The sequence below is a fragment of the Tachysurus fulvidraco genome, chromosome 22 (genome assembly GCF_022655615.1).
Source record: "Tachysurus fulvidraco isolate hzauxx_2018 chromosome 22, HZAU_PFXX_2.0, whole genome shotgun sequence".
Taxonomy (NCBI): Eukaryota; Metazoa; Chordata; class Actinopteri; order Siluriformes; family Bagridae; genus Tachysurus; species Tachysurus fulvidraco.
In genome coordinates, this window is record NC_062539.1 from 2,897,767 (window position 1) to 2,916,088 (window position 18,322).

The 18,322-nt window shown below is 43.2% G+C and overlaps 1 protein-coding gene across 1 annotated transcript in view; it reads left to right on the forward strand.

The window, feature by feature from the left end:
- Positions 1 to 18,322, forward strand: part of mpp7b (MAGUK p55 scaffold protein 7b) — a 58,056-nt gene that overhangs the window by 26,813 nt on the left and 12,921 nt on the right. Inside the window, exons 11-14 of the mRNA XM_047806332.1 lie at positions 1,837 to 1,848; positions 2,129 to 2,167; positions 9,720 to 9,872; positions 16,716 to 16,796. Coding sequence (XP_047662288.1) covers positions 1,837 to 1,848; positions 2,129 to 2,167; positions 9,720 to 9,872; positions 16,716 to 16,796 — 285 coding nt within the window. The remainder of the gene's footprint in view (positions 1 to 1,836; positions 1,849 to 2,128; positions 2,168 to 9,719; positions 9,873 to 16,715; positions 16,797 to 18,322) is intronic.

Genomic DNA, 18,322 nt, shown 5'->3' on the forward strand with positions numbered 1-18,322 from the left:
TGTGTGTGAGTGTGTGTGAGTGTGTGTGTGTGTGTGTGTGTGTGTGTGCACATGTATCTTTGTTTTTTGTGTGTGTGTGTGTATATGTATGTGTGAGTGTGGGTGCATGTATTTTTGTGTGTGTGAGAGTGAGTGTGTGTGCACATGTATCTTTGTTTGTGTGTATGTGTATTATGTGTGAGTGTGTGTGCATGTATTTTTGTGTGTGTGTGTGTGTGTGTGTGTGTTTATTTATGTATTACATCGTCCCGTAGATTCCTCACCTCTGATGACTTTACGACGATTCTGAACTTCCAGATCTTCCAGATAGAAGCAGATCTGCTACGACGTCACTGTTGAATCTCAAATCAGAAGTCGATTTATTTTCTAGAGCAGCAGCTCTGACAGGAAATCTGGCCGCCAAGATTTATATTAATGTGTTCCCTCGAATATGTAACGGTTCCTATAGCAACAGCACGGACTATAGAAAAACACTGCACGTAAACGAAGCCTGATATTAAGCAGATTAAGAAAACGTTACTGGACAAATTGAAAAAAATGACAGTTGAAATGGTGACGTTTTGAGTCAGGAGATGTTTAGAGAAGGTTTATGGAAGGAGTCTCCACTGTCAGGGCTTTGACATTACAAACCTCTCGGGCTGGTGGTTCGAATCCTGTCTCCTTTTGGTGTGGGCGGGGTTAGAATGTGATGTAGGCTGATGTGGCATCTTTAAATTGTATGTAGAATGTGTGTGTGTGTGTGTGTGTGTGTGTGTGTGTGTGTGTGTGTGTGTGTGTGTGTGTGTGAGAGTGTGTGTTGTGTGTGTGAGAGTGTGTGTCCTGGCAAGTCATCCAGGATGTCCTCCTTACTTGTGTCACCTGGAATAAGCCTATAGTTTCCCTGAGAAGATGGATGGCTGGATTGAGGGATGGATGTACGGACAGATGGATTGATGGATGAATTAATGGATGGAGGGATGGATGAATGGAAGGAGGGATGGATGAATGAATGGATGAATGAATGGATACAGGGATGGATGAATGGATGGAGGAATGTATTGATGGATGGATCGATGAATGAATGGATCCAGGGATGGATGAATGGATGGATGGAGGGATGGATGAATGGATGCATGAATGAAAAGATACAGGGATGGATGAATGGATGGAGGAATGTATTGATGGATGGATGAATGAATGGATACAGGGATGGATGAATGGATGGAGGGATGGATGAATGAATGGGTGGAGGGATGGTTGAATGGGTGCATGAATGAAAAGATACAGGGATGGAGGAATGCATTGATGAATGTATTGATGGATGGATGAATGAATGGATACAGGGATGGATGGATGGATGGAGGAATATATTGATGGATGGATGAATGGATGGATGGACTTTTGCCCTTGTATAAGATAAGAGAAATAAAACCTCACATGGATTCAGTTCCTCACATCATGTTCTATTTTATTTCCTACTTCCTGGAAAGAAAACTACAATAAAACATCAAATTCTGAAGCTTTAGCTGTAAAATGAACGCCATTCATCCCCGAGTCTCAGCAGCGAGCTCCATCTTTCCCAGCTCGGATTCCCGAGTGCTGTAAATGACTTCTGATGTTTTTCTTTTCTGATAGAATAAATTTTTATCGTTCTCTTATTTATTTAACATTCCTTCCTTTACATCGATTCTAACGTACTTTAATTTATTGCCTTATTGCCTTCAAATTTCTTTAATCAAACGTATCGTAGCTCGTTATGTCATAATTCGAGCGTAAGATCGATTTTGGTCCTGAGACGTAAACGATACGCGGAACCGCTAAAAGAAGAACTTTGTCTTTTCTACTCATGCTGAACAGACGACGATGAAGGTAATGTGTCATTCTTTCGCCTTCACATCACACCTCGTTTGCTCACCTCTAACGTTCCACCGTTTCCCTTCACGTCGGGGGTTTATCGAAGGGTTACATCATGTTCAGTGTAGTCATGTGACTCCTGGATGAGGGCAAAAAACTGAACCTTTTCCTTCCGTCCTTCTGTCCTTCTGTCCTTCTGTCCTTATCCTCTCTGAGTGTGAAATCTACAGTCCTTCTTCTTTAACCCCGTAATAATCGATTCTTTAGTCACGTTTATTTTTTCTGTCCTTAAAAGAAGATGCAGATTACGTGGCGATACATGGGATACACCTCGGTGAGAAACATTTCTGTCTTGAATCGTATGACTTCCACACTTACGGCTTCCTGTTTATCGTATAAATCTAAAATCCCACCTCAATCCTGATGTTCCTCCTACAGATTTTATTTATTTATTTTTTAACCAGATTCCTGTGGGGGGCACGGTGGCTTAGTGGCTTAGTGGTTAGCACGTTCGCCTCACACCTCCAGGGTTGGGGGTTCGATTCCCGCCTCCGCCTTGTGTGTGTGGAGTTTGCATGTTCTCCCCGTGCCTCGGGGGTTTCCTCCGGGTACTCCGGTTTTCTCCCCTGGTCCAAAGACATGCATGGTAGGTTGATCGGCATCTCTGGAAAATTGTCCGTAGTGTGTGAGTGTGTGAGTGAATGAGAGTGTGTGTGTGCCCTGTGATGGGTTGGCACTCCGTCCAGTGTGTATCCTGCCTCGATGCCCGATGACGCCTGAGATAGGCACAGGCTCCCCGTGACCCGAGGTAGTTCGGATAAGCGGTAGAAAATGAATGAATGAATGAATGAATGGACTCCTGTGCACTAAAATGCTACAACAGAGCTTCGTTAATGCTGCTTAATCTTCCCCATGGCACACATCCATCTCATGATACATTTGTCCTTTCAAAGCTGCTGGACATTCTCATTAGTTCTTGATTTATGTCGATCTGGTTTGAGTATTCATGTTAATTTGGAGGTCTTTAATAGCTCCAGACTGGGTGCTTTGCTCTGGTCCATTGGTGATAAAGAGCCTCAGCGAGCAGGGTGAGTGAAGCGAAACAGCCAGGCAACAGTATGAGTAAAGCAGAGAGGGTTTTTTTTTTTTTCGCTTGCTGGCGAAACATCAGCTTGTCCACAGCAAATCTCAGGCACGGACGTGATGGCCAAGCTCGCATCAATCCCACAGCGACCCCTTTAAGAAAACATGCTTAAGGCATTACTACGTGGCCGGCATGTGACGGGCTCATTCCGGGGTAGGCCAAAGCGCTGTGATTTATCGCACTGATGGTTTAGGAACTACGTGATGGAAAACTGCGCGATGCTTTTTTGACGCATACGGAGAGCTTTTCTGGTAGCAACAATCTTTTATAAATTTGCCTTTGAAGCAGCGTTTTATACAGAGATCGTAGCGACGCAATCAGATATGACTCATGAGCATGGTGGAGAATGTCGAAGGGTCACGGAAAAGGGGTGGGTGGGATATTTAAGAGAAAGCAAAAGAAACCTGGAAAAGGTATCAGCAGATCCCAATAAGGTCCAGACATGGAAAACATTAAAAAAAAAAGGCAGTATTTACAAACCAGATTATTTAATCAGTATGCAGTCTAACAGGAGCCAAGACACTAATGCATGGTTCAGCAGTCCAGATTGCTTCTCTATTTCTCCAGATCCTTTGGATGATTTCAGTGTCAGGTAGCCGCAGCATGTGCGCATTAGTGCGCCGAGTCTGGGTAGAAGACAACCCAAAGGGCTTCATTCACAAGATAATGGCTTTACCATGCAGGCTGATGCAATCGATAAGTTACGGTCACTTGTTCATTTTTTTTATCTGAAGCCAATGACGGATGAACCTCGTGGAGAAGCGTCACGTGGACTTCGGATTAAGACGTATCGTTTCATATCGATGCTTTATTTTCTGTATTTTAGTAAACCAGACCGGATTCCACAGAATGGGATGTGGTGTCTGTCTGCTTTTGTTCGTTCTTGAGTTCTGGGGTAAAGCGAGGCTGGTGATGTAATCGAGCTCAGCTGCCAAGCTAAAGGTAGACAAGGGTAGCAGGAGAACCTCAGGTCTGTTGTATCGGTGCGTCGAGGTTTACAGGAAAGAGTTCTTTTTGTTTCTTGTTCAAGTTTTCCTTCCGAGGACACTGGAGACACTTTTTTACTAGAGGTCAATCTCCGTCTTCGATAAAAACACAGAACGGTTAACCACGTAAAACGGAAACGCTTGAATTCTGCAGTGATTATTATGCGATTCAGAAGTAATCCAATATGATTCATTTTTCTAGACTCTTTTTTACTAGGTGTGTGAGGCTCCATCTTTCACAAGATAAAAAACACATCATAATATGTGGAATATACGATACGCAAAATCGTCCCTTTAAACAAGCCATGATCCGATATATTTCAGTAGGATTCATTTTAATTTGATTCAATTTAATTTGATTCAGGCCCAATTCAATATGATTCAGAACTAATCCAATATGATTCATTTGGAGACTCTTTTTTTCTACTAGGTGTGAGAGTCTCCATCTTTCAGAAGATAAAAACACATCATAATTTGTGGAATATAATATGATACGCAAAATTGTCCCTTTAAACAAGCCGTGATTCGATATATTTCAGTAGGATTCATTTTTATTTGATTCAGGCTCAATTCAAAATGATTCAGTTTTTCTTAGTGAGGATGGGATTCTCTCTTTTTCAGAAGTCACAATACCTGCTATATATTATACAATACAGAAAATGGTACCTTTTAAAGCTATGATTTGATCAGTTTTTAACACATTGAATTTAATTCAGGCCCAGTCCAATATGAATAGACTCTTTTTCATTGAGGTATGAATCATTAGCCCTATTCGGACGGGATTAGTTCTACGTGGGGCCGTGGAGTAATGCAATTTTACCTCAGGACGTCTGTAATATTAATTGGCCGATTCGCACGGGACAAGACATCTCAGTAAAACTAGCAGAAGTGGGAGGGGTAACTCGCTTTACACACCACAGTAACCTCCTTGTCGTCATGTGCGTATGACGTCGCTTCCTGTTATCACGTGGGCAAACAGACATGACAAACGCCTCCATGCTTGCAAAACACGCCAAAAACTTTTAAACAGGAAATGACGGAATTTTACTGTACATATTTACAGCATCCGAATCACATTCGGACGGGACTAAAATCACAGAGAAGCTCTGGTAATAATTACTTTACCCCCCACGTCCTCACGTCAAACTAGTCCTGTCCGAAAAGTGCTAATGTCAGCCAAAACAACATACAAGTCAATAACTGTGTGTTATATGATTCAAAACCAGGTAAATTTAACCGGTAACATTTTGATACTTCAGTAGGATTCGTTATGTCGCTTTGTAGAAGCCAACATTCTGTTTTCCTATTTAAGCTTAGACACAAATTTATCAAGAGTAACTCCTCCTAGAGCTTTTGAGCCACATGCACCAAATGTGAATATGTTGTAGACGCTGGTCTGAAGTTTGTTGCTATTACTTTTCTAAGCGATCCGAGTACCGGTACTTCCAGTACCTTGTCTCAAAGTGGCCTTTTTTCCCCATAGACTCCCATTATAAACTTTGGAGGTTTATAACTCGGCAAGCTTTCAAACTATCTGCACCACACTAGGCCAGCTCCTTTAGGGTGAGACTCTGAACAAAGGTTTAACTTGGTGTACCGACTGGCCTTTCGGTTGTCCCGCAGCCCCGCCCCCAACCTATGCAAAATCAAACAAAAAACTTTTTACAACATGGACATGTGACATATCAAAACACTCAGAACAATGAGGGGAACTTCCTCACGGGTATTCTGATGACGTCATGTGATGTCACATGAAAATTAAAAATTAGCACAACATGGATTTGTAACATATCAAAACACTCAGCACAATGAGGAGAACATCCCCAAAAGTAATCGGATGACGTCACATGCTCGTCTCCACTTACCTCCAAATGTTTTGGCACCCTAGCTTTCTGTCTACTTGCTTCCAAAAGTAACACTGACCCTTATGTCCACTCACCTCCGAAAAGCATCGGCCCTTGCGAATACTTGCATCGTCAAAGTTTGCCGCGACGAACTTTACAAATCTAGTCTTATTTAATTCATGACTGATAACTTATAACACAGTATAAAGTATATGATACGTTCTGAAGAATCTTTCTTTCTATGTTCTCTTGGAGCACCATCTCATGCAGGAGTCTATTATTCAGTAAGAAACCAAAGTGAACAGAAGAACCTCTCATTTTAAAACAAGTCAATCTTTCTGTTTCTTGCCTTTTTGTTTTTTTACCTTGTTGCCTTTAAAAAACCACAGTTTCCACGATATACTGTATTTTCGCTGTCTTCCATGTTCTCCTGCATGCTCTCCAGGTCATTACATGAGGAACCTGATCCAAAACACCAACATTTCTCTAGCATATAATAAGAGAGCAAGACGGTTCTACCCACGGATCCCTTCAGACGCTGTTCCACCGAGCTTCGCTTCGGCTTTTTTTCCCACAATCGTGTGGTGAGAGCTCAGCTTTGGTGCAGGCCATGCGTGAAGCAGACACAAGCCTCGCCAGTTGGGTTGGCGTATCTTCTAGTTGTTGCTGTTTATGGAAACCGATTGTGTGGCCTGGTCTCTGGACATGTCTGGAAGAAGCGTTTGGTCAGACTCTCAGTCATAATCATGTCATGAGCACCATTCAGCAGCTGGTGCGAGGATCCAGAGGCTCCAGCATGTTTTAGTAAACAGGGCTGGGAAAAAAAAGTGATAAAAATGTATCGGTTTAATGCTCCGTGTGTATCCGGATCTGGAGTTAATTGGACCTACAAGCTTTTTTTTTTACATTTATCTTATTTCAGTTTATACACCTGAGCAATTGAGGGTTAAGGACCTTGCTCAGGGCCCCACTTGGTGGACCTGGGATTTGAACCAATGACCTTCCGAAAAGTCACTGAGCTACTACATGCCACAATTTTTCACTATAGTTCTGGAGTTCTGGACCATCAGGTACATCACTCGGCTTGAGATTTTTTTTTTTAAGTCTAGTGCCAGAAGAACTCGTTCTAAACACCACATTAAGCATGGAACTTATGGTGTTTATTTCTCGACTCGTCTGCCAAATTTCTTAACCAGGTTTGAAACGGTGTCCGGTCGGCCGTCCGAACCGTTCTCACGTCACACGTCACGTTCAAGAACCAGAAAAGATCCGCAAAGCCAAAAAAAAGCGCTCGTGTCGTTTTCTCGACCCGAACGAATTCCCGGCTCGGTAGCACGTGTCAGTGTGCGTTTCAGCGTCGTCAACAAAATCTCCTGTTTGCTATTCCTCAAAATGCTTTGTCTCAGTGTGCTCACTTATAATCCAGGATTATGTCAAAAAAAAAAAAAAAAAAAAAACACCCACTGGTTAGAAAAAAAAAGTGGCACGGAGAAAGAACAGCTATCTGGAGAGCAATTCACTCAGCGAGGGAATCAATCTACACAGATTTAAAAAAAAAGAGTATCGGTTTAATTACTCTCCTGTCAGTGCTCGCTAACCTCAGATTTATTTGCGCAGAAGCTGTCTAGCCTTCGAGGCCCGGTTGTTATTCTGCGTGCAGGACAGAGATTTCTGGAACGGTTTAAGGGATTCAGTTAGATTGATATCGGTGTGACCGATCAGCCGTGGATTTGTGCTGCGGCTACCGCGCTGGTGCGAGTGTGAGACATGCTCGACATGTGTTCATCAGCCTGTGGAAGAGCGCCAGGCTCACGCAAACACTCAGCTGAATAACTGATGCTTTTTCGAGCAAATCAGAGTCGAAAGGAAAAATCCGCCCCAAACATGTTACGTATGTTTTTTGGGGGTGTTTTTTAATGTGTGTGTCACGCTGATGTCGGGTCATGTTTTGGCTCTTAACACGGTTACAAGAGCAGAAAGATTTCGCTTGATTTAGCCCCTGAAAATGAAAGAGTTGCCGCTGCATCACTCTCTTTATATAGAAATGCGGTATGAAAGAAATCCTATCGTGTTGCTATCGGCAGACAGGCGGAATGGCATTGTGGGTAATAACAAGTGTGTTGTCATTGACCAAGGTAACGTGTTTTGTATAGGGGAGGAGAGCTTGGCTGAGGATTAAAGCGCTGCTGCATCTTTAGCTAGAAATGAAGTGAGGTATAAATTCCCATTTGCCGCTTTCAGCGGGTGGTCGAACGGCATCGTGGGTAATGACGACTTTTGAAAGCCGTCTGTTTTAGATCTGTTTTAGACAAGGAGATCAGAGGGCTTGGCCGAGAAGGATTAAAGCGCTGCCGCATCGCGCTCGGCACACCGTGTCGCTATCGGCAGGTCGTCGAACGGCATTGTGGGTGATGATAAATGTGATGTCACTTGATGAAGGTGAGGAGAATAGAGAGCTTGTCTCAGGAGGATTAAAGCACCGCCGCATCGCTTTCGTTATATAGAAATGCGGTGAGGTATAAATCCCTCTGTGCCGCTTTCAGCAGAGAGTCAAACGGCATTGTGGGTAATGTAGGAAACCGTATCAGTTTGTTCTAATATACATCGTTCAGTGTGGAGTTTTCATTTGTTTTAAGTAACGTGGAAATATCTTGGTTTAAAAGACTATTTATATATATATCCATCCATCCATTCATCTTCTACCACTTATCCGGGGCCGGGTCGCGGGGGCAGCAGTCTAAGCAGGGACACTCAGACTTCCCTCTCCCCAGACACTTCCTCCAGCTCTTCCGGGGAATACCGAGGCATTCCCAGGCCAGCCGAGAGACATAGTCCCTCCAGCGTGTCCTAGGTCTTCCCCGGGGCCTCCTCCCGGTTGGACATGCCCGGAACATCTCCCCAGGGAGGCGTCCAGGAGGCATCCGGAACAGATGCCCGAGCCACCTCAGTTGACTCCTCTCGATGTGGAGGAGCAGCGGCTCTACTCTGAGCTCCTCCCGAGTGACTGAGCTCCTCACCCTATCTCTAAGGGAGCGGCCAGCCACCCTGCGGAGGAAACTCATTTCGGCCGCCTGTATCCGGGATCTTGTCCTTTCGGTCATGACCCAAAGCTCATGACCATAGTAGTACTATACATAGACCATAAGTATCTTGGGTCTCATTCACGAGTATATATATATACGTATATATATATGTGTGTGTGTGTGTGTGTGTGTGTGTGTGTGTGTGTGTGTGTGTAAAGGGATACATATTTAGCCATGTTCGTCATCCCACAATAAAAAATAGCAACAAAACTGAAGACACGTTTACGTTATTAGTAACACGATCCTCTTCCCGGTTCATGCGCCGCTTTCCAAACATCCAGACTATAGGCTACGTTTATATTGCAGAGTCGTACAGTACATCAACTTTACGAGATTGGTGCAGCGAGAAACTCTGATGCTCTGTGCAGCTTGCGGATGCTCTCGCGGTTTTCTGATGTTGTGGAAAGTTTTTTCAGAGTGATGTGACTAGTTCCTTTCCTTTCCATTTCCAAAAGCTCCGAAAGAATCCTTCGAAGCACAGGCAAACATTCTGTACCCGTTAATCACGGCGTTAGCAGCCAGATGCAGCGTATCGAGTGTCTTCGCATGGAGCTGGCGGTTAAGAACGAGGATTTGTCACCATTAAATGGCAATCAGTGTCTCGTGTGTCACGCTAATCTTTCTGCATGGAGTGCTGGTTAGTTCTGCTTGCCTCTGGATGACAGCCACGAAAGCTCGTGTTGAAGAAATGACAGCCGAGTTTGTGTTCGAGTGGAAAAACACCACTTTTTATTTTGTTTTTAATTTAAAGACTTTTTTTAGAGCTACATGATGTACATAAACTCTAGAGTTCTGTATGATGTCTGCTCTGAGTCTTCTTTCCATCTAGCCGGGTTGAGGAGAAGTTTCCGGCGGAGTAAGAAGGACCGCGTGAAACGGAAGAAGAGCGAAGCTGAAATAGAGAACCAGGATTCCAGCTACCTGGAGGTGATGCCTTATGTCAGACAGCCAGGAGAACCTCATCGCCTCGTGCTGCTGGTCGGTACGTAGATGATAACAGAGATGTCGCTGCTGCATTTGATCACTTTTTTTTTTTTTTTTTTTTTTTGCTAGCATTCATGGAAGGAGTCTCCAGTTTCAGTCTTATTACTGTAGCAAGCAAATTCTAGATAAAAAGTGTTAAACTGTAATCATCCTGATGATTCGATTCAGGAGCAGATTTTTTTTATAGAAAGTATAGAAACAGAATAAAAGTTTAAAAGTTTCAAATTAAGTTGCTATTTATCGCTAACATCTGTCTTTAAAGGTGGGGTCTCCGATATTTGAGAAATGCTTCTGAAAACCGAGTCGAGACGACAAGCTAAACTAAAATCAAAACAAACGTGTAGCCAATGAGCAGAAAGGGGCGGGGCTTGTCGATCTGGTCGGAGAGAGCGTTCAGTGTGCATGTGCGCATATTCACAGGTCGGAGTTTCCCGAGTCAATAACTCCTGAGCTAAACGCTGTTACTACACAAAACGCGGTTGTAGCTGCCTCTCTACATTACTACGATAAAAAAGAGGTGTTATTTGTGTAGTAACAGCGTTTAGCTCAGGAGTTATTGACTCGGGAAACTCCAACCTGTGAATATGTGGCCAACTTCCTGCTCCTTCAGTTCTCTCCAGCGCTGGAAAGCTGATCCTATATTAACACGTCCTACTTCTTGTCTTATCGTAAGTCTTTCTTCTCTTTCTTTCTTTGTTTTTATCCTCCATGTCAATGTTAAAACCGCTTTCTGCTAATGTCACACATGCGCACTGAACACTCTCTCCGCCCATATTGACAAGCCCCGCCCCTTTCTGCTCTTTGGCTACACGTTTGTTTTGATTTTTGTTTAGCTTGTCGTCCCTGACTCAGTTTTCTGAAGCATTTCTCAAATAACGGAGACCCCACCTGTAATAAGCAAGCCCAAGGTGATGGTAATGAGGAAATACTCCCTGAGATGATACGAGGAAGAAACGTTGAGAGGAACCAGACCTCATTTGGGTGACACTGGACAGGAAGTTCACCACAGACTCACCACTAATTCCTTCCTTCCGAGGTTTTCAAATGATCGCTGATGAAGACCCATGCACAAAGTTGACTGACGCGAAGAAGGCGTGACGGTCTCTGGGCTGGTTCCAGCTTACGATTCCCGGTTCTGATTCCGATTCCATAATAAAAGAAATGTGTTAAATTTAATGCACGATACCGTTTGTGTTTATTAAATCACTCTTTAAATATTGTAAACACAGCATTTCAATTCATATCAATTTAAATGTAAATAAATCCGACATCGAATTTAACATCCAGAATTACAACTTAGCAAAACAGTTTTCTGAAGAAAAATAAACGTCTGCTTTCTCTGGGAGAAGACGAGACCTTTCCCGGCTTATTGTATCTCCAGCTGTGGGGAAAACCCTCTCAGTGGGTCCAGTGGAAACGAATCCACACTTTACACTTTTTTTAAGACATGTGTGACTGTGTTGATCTGGATGGAAATAAATTCAACAGGAAATCAGGTGGATGGTCACTCAAGGTTTCTCTTTTATTGGCCTGGAGAAAACACACACGGCCAAAAAGGCTGGTTAGAGGCACTGCATCACCGTTGCATGAATAATCAGCAGCAAACCATCGTGAAACTGCTCAATATATCATACAGTGGACACAATTATTAATAAAACATACATTAAAGAAAATAGAAAATAATGTAATAAAACTATAAACTCGAGTGACCAATATTTTACATATTTTGTGTAAATTATATACAGGGAGGAAAGAACGCACATATCTAAAATGGCGCAGATACACGCTCAGCACGTGCGAGAGCCCAAAGCACGTGTGGTGAACACGAACACACAATTCAGATAACTATTCATACACAACATGACAAAAACACACACGGCCAAAAAGGCTGGTTAGAGGCACTGCATCACCGTTGCATGAATAATCTTAAAATAAACAGAGTTCGGAGTTCACAAGCATGTTAATACACACACTCCTCATTCCATAAACTTGTGTGTAGTATACTTTGCACTTGAAAACAGTCCAAACTTAGTTATTAAGACGGAGCAATGATCAAGGCAGCTTACCAGCGGCAAACCATCGTGAAACTGCTGGAGAACACGCAGCTCCGCCCCTCAACACAACGTACGTGCGTACAAGAGATGCAACAGCCAATGGCGAGTTTTCCCAATTTGTGCATGAATTTAACTAATATTATTTAAACCCTGTTACACATGTTTAACACAAAGCGAACCTCGGCACAGCAGCGCGAGTGACTGATTTCTGTGGTAAGCTGCGTTAATTTGGTTGCGTGACTGTAAACAGTGTAAACAGTTAATATTCATGAGGTAAGACGTGGCTATTTAAAGTGATCGTTCCCAGCGCTTTGCTCGTCGTCGCATCGGAACCGCGTCCGGAACCGAAACTTAAAAATTCCTCGTGGTTTCGGTTCCTGTTAAAAAAAACAGAACCGGTTCTTGTTTCCCAACCTTACTTACAAAGCTCTAACACTGGAGACTCCTTCCCTAAATTCCTTCCCTTATTGTGTCCTGAAAGAAAATTTGCATGATGCACGCTAGCGATATTGTACGAATGTTAGAAGGGAAGTAACGTCTCAAAACCCAGTAACGAATAAACAGGAAGCTGTTTCGGTTTAGCAGTCAACCGCGATCGATGTCGAGCGTGTAAAGCGGATCCCCCCTGTAGGAGGATACGCCGGAATATTTAAAATGTTGAGAAATAAATCCCACAGCATAGGACATTAAACAGATATTTGTACCGTAGGACATCCTATGCTCCGGAGTGTCGTCGGCCATCTCGAATCTTTTTCTCATCCGGCGTCAGAGCGTGTGATATCCCGGCTCTGACTTAATGAGTGTCGCCGTTCTTACAGCGTTTTACGGCTTTCTATTAATTCCCCCTTAGACCGTCTCGATGAGTCGTGACGTCTTTTAGAGTCTTACAGTACAATCTAGCCTACTGCACTCATTTGTATTTTTATTTAACCTCGCTCCACTTCAGCGCCTCGAGAGTAAACCCGAGCTTCCAACGATCTCCTGGCATTTCTCCATGGAATCTTGGACGTTTTTCAATTAAACCTTCCGTCTTATCTGCCGCCTTACGATTTCCTTTCCTTGAAGCTGACTGCCCTTAAGAGAGAGGCGTATGGATTGGACTTTTACAATCTGGAAAGTTGCAACTTGGAGAAGTGGATCTGCAGGATGGATCTGTTTTCATTGCTCTGCCTGGACTTCACCTCGGGTCTGCAAAAAGTTCGCATCAAATGGCCAGGCAGGCGCGGGACGAGTCGCCCGGGATCGGCATGCTCGTCTTTTCGACATGCCCAAACCGCTCCTGTCCGCTCGCTGCCGGCTTTCAAAATCCCGTCGCAGCACTTCATCAGGTCCGAGGCCGTAACATAAACCCGACCTCATTTTGGATGGCTTTAGAGTGTGTAACTTTTCAGCCCTGATGTAATGGAAGGTCTGCTGTTCTCCTTTTGCCGTGTTGGTTTTTGTCCGAATGACATTTTGATGTGGAGTGAAAACAAACCGTTTCAGAAGTTTTGTAACTATAACCCTGTAAGTGCACCGGCTCTTGCATAACTACAAGTGCACAGAACGTAGCGCGTCCAAGCTTTCTCACTCTGTCTCAGATCGTTGAAATAAAAATGTGTCTCTGTGGCAAATTTATTAAATTCATTCTTCGATACATCAGAGGTGCGAACAGCCGCTGGCCACGGCACCGGAGCAGATGTAAGCTTTGTTGTTGCAAAAAACAACAGAAAGCGCACAGGGGCTTGATAATATCTCTTCCAGTACTCAAAGGTCTTCAAGGGAGCCTCGACTCGGGCCAAAATATCCGTAGACCGCACGGTTTGATTTCAAAGCAGCTTAATCATCTCAGCGAGGTCAAACGCGGGGTGTCTGCCGTTGAAACTGAAAAGAAACTGACCGCAAAAGCTGAACATCCAAAGAACAATGCGTCGTTCTGGATTATCTTGGATTGGTCAGTTGATTTAGAGATTTGCACACGATGGCCAGAACAAGCATTTTTCTCTCTTCAGTCATTTGTGCCTTTAGTAAAATAATGTTGTGTCTGAGGGACGCGCTGTACTGAGACCAAAGGTTACGGTTATCACAAAGCCTTTCACAATAATATTTAGAGTTCGATAAGGTCTGGACGTACTTCAAACTTACATTTATCATTTACAGGGCTGTCAAGTGTCACGCATTGAGAGTGACAGTCACAGACTTTTCTTACGCTCTCACGCCACACATCGTATTTCTCACCCAGAATTTTTTTGGACTATTTATCATATATTTAATAAGCCGCAGCGCCCAAAATGTATCAGTCCGCACCGCTGTCTCTATGGAAACCGAGCAGAAAACAAGCGCGTCTCAGTTCTTGGTCGAGCCTGACACTTATCAGCCAATCAAAAAAAAAAGAGCCTACACAATAACCAATCAGAAAATAACACTATCTGGGTAAGATTTAACGCAACAACCAATGGAAAAAAATACATTCATTAGAGAGGGTATTTTCGATGGTCGGTTTGAACAAAACCTCAACATGAAACAGCTTGTCTCTGGACGGGACATTGTCCTCAATCATGTCTCTGGACAGGACATTGTCCTCAATCATGACCCTAAAAATGTCTAGGCTTGAGCTAAGTTCAAAAAGGCAACAAACACTTACAATAAACACCACCAGTCATAATCTCTCTCTCTCTCTCTCTCTCTCTCTCACACACACACACACACACACACACACACACACACACACACACACACACACACACACACACACATGCTTGCCTGTCTTCAAAACTTGAGAGCCCTGCATTTCTAGAGTGGATTTATTTTTTTTACAGTAACCAAAAATACAGCTTCAGAATCCGATCATTTTAACTGGTCATTAAACTCACGAAAAACTGCCTATTAAGACCAGATGAAAATGATAAATGCTTTGTATTTGTAAAAGTTTAAATCGACGTATTCTCTAACATCGATTATACAAAATACTTTGTGTCTTTCTTAACAAAAACTGTTCCTGAATAACACGTTAGCACGTTAGCATGTTAGCATGGCTAATCTCAGAAATATTAGCTTTCTGCTCCATTAAAGACTTTCTCTTGTGCTGGAAAATGGATTAAAAAAAAGGATAAAAAGTGTGTCTTTATTGTAAATTATATTTATAGACTATTCATGGATCCATCTCGCATTAGGAAGTTTTATCTCCATTCTTTTCTTTTCAGAGCGTAAATAAATACTGTAGCAACAATCGTGGATCACGATTGGACAAGGCCGTGTGGCGTTTTTTCGTCCTGGGTGATGATTGGCTGCCTGATAGATCCTTTGGGGATGGAACAAGAGGTCTTCTCGGATCTAAAAAAATGTAATCGACCCAAAGTGACCTGAATCACTTTTTACCCAAACCTGACGTACATATATATATATATTTTAAGGAAGACCTGAGTCTGACCTGACGGCAATTTTTTTTAACCCGACTGGACCCAAATGTTACTTTAGTGTAACCGCTACAGCGTGGATTCAAAATTGATTGACAGGTCTGTTTCAACGAAAATTAGCTTACCGCCAGCCACACGTCACCAGCCACATGTGACAAGCGGTCTTGGCAAACAGAGGAGAGGTTGGAAAAGGATTCGAGTCGATGCACACACACGAGATACAGTAGTTCGGGTCTTCTCGGGTTCGTTCGGTAAAAACACATTCATTTTAAATGACCCGAGACCCGATGCCGCTATTATTATACCCGACCCGTGTCCGAGGCACACGTCAAACTTTTAGACCCGAACCCGCTCGGGTCGGACCTCGGGTTTTCGGATCTAAGTGGACCCGTGAAGACCTCTAGATGGAACCTCTTGAATAATAACTTCACCAAGAAGCTACTTAACATCCACAGGAGAATAAACAAATGACAAATAAATAAACAAATACCTTCACGAGTCCCGCTCGAGCCCAGAGCTGCAGTGGCGAACTATTATGTTTTTTTTTCCCATTTGGCTTTTTATTGTTCTGTTAAAGTCATTTACGACGAAAAAAAAAGACACAATTCAACTATTTCACGCATGATTACGACGGCAGATATGTGAATTGTTAGCCACTTAGTAACAGAACGCTGTTGCTGGTGATGCGAGCGTGCGCCCGTCCCAGACCTGGTGTCTCGAGCCTGTACTGAACGTGTATCAGACGGATCTTTCATCCCCGCCACGTTAGTCTGGCTTTTTCCCTCCCAGGAGCAGCTCAGTGTCTGTGTTCTGGATGAGTGCGAGTGAGTAGAGCCATCAGCTGAAACCAATACAGTGTTATCCCGTTCAGTCTGCACTCACACCCCGGTAATGGAAACTTCAGATGCGGTACACCAGGAGAAAAACAACACACGGATGGCTCACGAGCGCATGCTTTTAATTTCGTACATAAAAAAACAATTACACAATGCTACGTCGAACAATGTACGCAGGCGTAAATGTTCAGAACCGTGGTTATTAAATACAGTCGTGTTTGTGAGTGTTTTCAGCACTGATAATGACACTAATGAGAGGTGTGTGTGTGTGTGTGTGTGTGTGTGTGTGTACGTGTGTGAGTGTGGATTATGTGTGTTTTTGTGTTTGTGCCTGTGTGTGTGTGTGTGTATGAGTGTGTGTGTATATGTGTGTTTGTGTGTGTGTGTGTGGATGTGTGTGTGTGTGTGTGTGTGTGTGTGGATATGTGTGTGAGTCTGGATTTTGTGTGTGTGTGTGTGTGTGTGTGTGTGTGTGTGTGTGTGTGTGTGTGTGTATTGTGCGTGTGTTTGAGTTTGTGTGTGTGTGTGTGTGTGTGTGTGTGTCTGTGTCCAACAGGGCCCACAGGTGTCGGTGTAACTGAGCTGAAAAGAAAACTTTTTCTTTCTGATCCTGAGCACTTTGGCGTCGCTGTTCCACTTGAGTTTACTGTTCTATGTGAGTTTACTGTTCCACGTGAGTTTACTGTTCTATGTGAGTTTACTGTTCCACGTGAGTTTACTGTTCCATGTGAGTTTACTGTTCTATGTGAGTTTACTGTTCCACGTGAGTTTACTGTTCCACGTGAGTTTACTGTTCCACGTGAGTTTACTGTTCTACGTGAGTTTATTGTTCTATGTGAGTTTACTGTTCCATATGAGTTTACTGTTCCATGTGAGTTTACTGTTCCATGTGAGTTTACTGTTCCATGTGAGTTTACTGTTCCATGTGAGTTTACTGTTCTATGTGAGTTTACTGTTCTATGTGAGTTTACTGTTCCATGTGAGTTTACTGTTCCATGTGAGTTTACTGTTCCATGTGAGTTTACTGTTCCATGTGAGTTTACTGTTTTATGTGAGTTTACTGTTCCACGTGAGTTTACTGTTCTATGTGAGTTTACTGTTCTACGTGAGTTTACTGTTCCATGTGAGTTTACTGTTCCATGTGAGTTTACTGTTCTATGTGAGTTTACTGTTCCACGTGAGTTTACTGTTCCATGTGAGTTTACTGTTCCACGTGAGTTTACTGTTCCATGTGAGTTTACTGTTCCACGTGAGTTTACTGTTCCATGTGAGTTTACTGTTCCACGTGAGTTTACTGTTCTACGTGAGTTTACTGTTCTACGTGAGTTTACTGTTCTACGTGAGTTTACTGTTCTATGTGAGTTTACTGTTCTATGTGAGTTTACTGTTCTACGTGAGTTTACTGTTCTACGTGAGTTTACTGTTCTACGTGAGTTTACTGTTCTACGTGAGTTTACTGTTCTATGTGAGTTTACTGTTCTACGTGAGTTTACTGTTCCATGTGAGTTTACTGTTCTACGTGAGTTTACTGTTCTATGTGAGTTTACTGTTCTACGTGAGTTTACTGTTCCACGTGAGTTTACTGTTCTACGTGAGTTTACTGTTCCATGTGAGTTTACCCCAGTTACATCTCATACATTATATTAAACGTCTCATCACACAACAATGTAACGTAAATGCTTTTAACCAGACACCAGAATACCACCGTGGCCTCTGTCTCTGTCTCAGCAGGTCAGGGACTAAACACTGAGGTAATATAGCAATACTTTTTAGGTTTGTAAGTGCTAGTGTAAGACTTTCAGGAAGAGGCAAGTCTCCCAGTGACTCAGCTGTCTGGACATCTAGGGGAAGTTTGTTTCACCACCGAGGTGCAGGACAAAAAAAAGACTTGCTCCTGTACCTTCCTCATACCCTGGGAGGCAGTGGGACCAGTTGAGCAGTGCTGAGGGATGTGAGTGAGTGAGTGTGACAACACAGTGCTGGTGTTTTTTTGTTTCCAGTGTCTTCTCCCTATTTACTGTTATACAAACCCATCACCCCCCCTCCTGGGTGCAACTCCATGCTTTTCTTTCTAAGTCCTGCCGAATAAGAGACGTCTGCCAAACGCAGTAAACGTCCTCGTCACTCTCGTCACGTGTGATCGCTAGGCAGGGTTTTAAATAA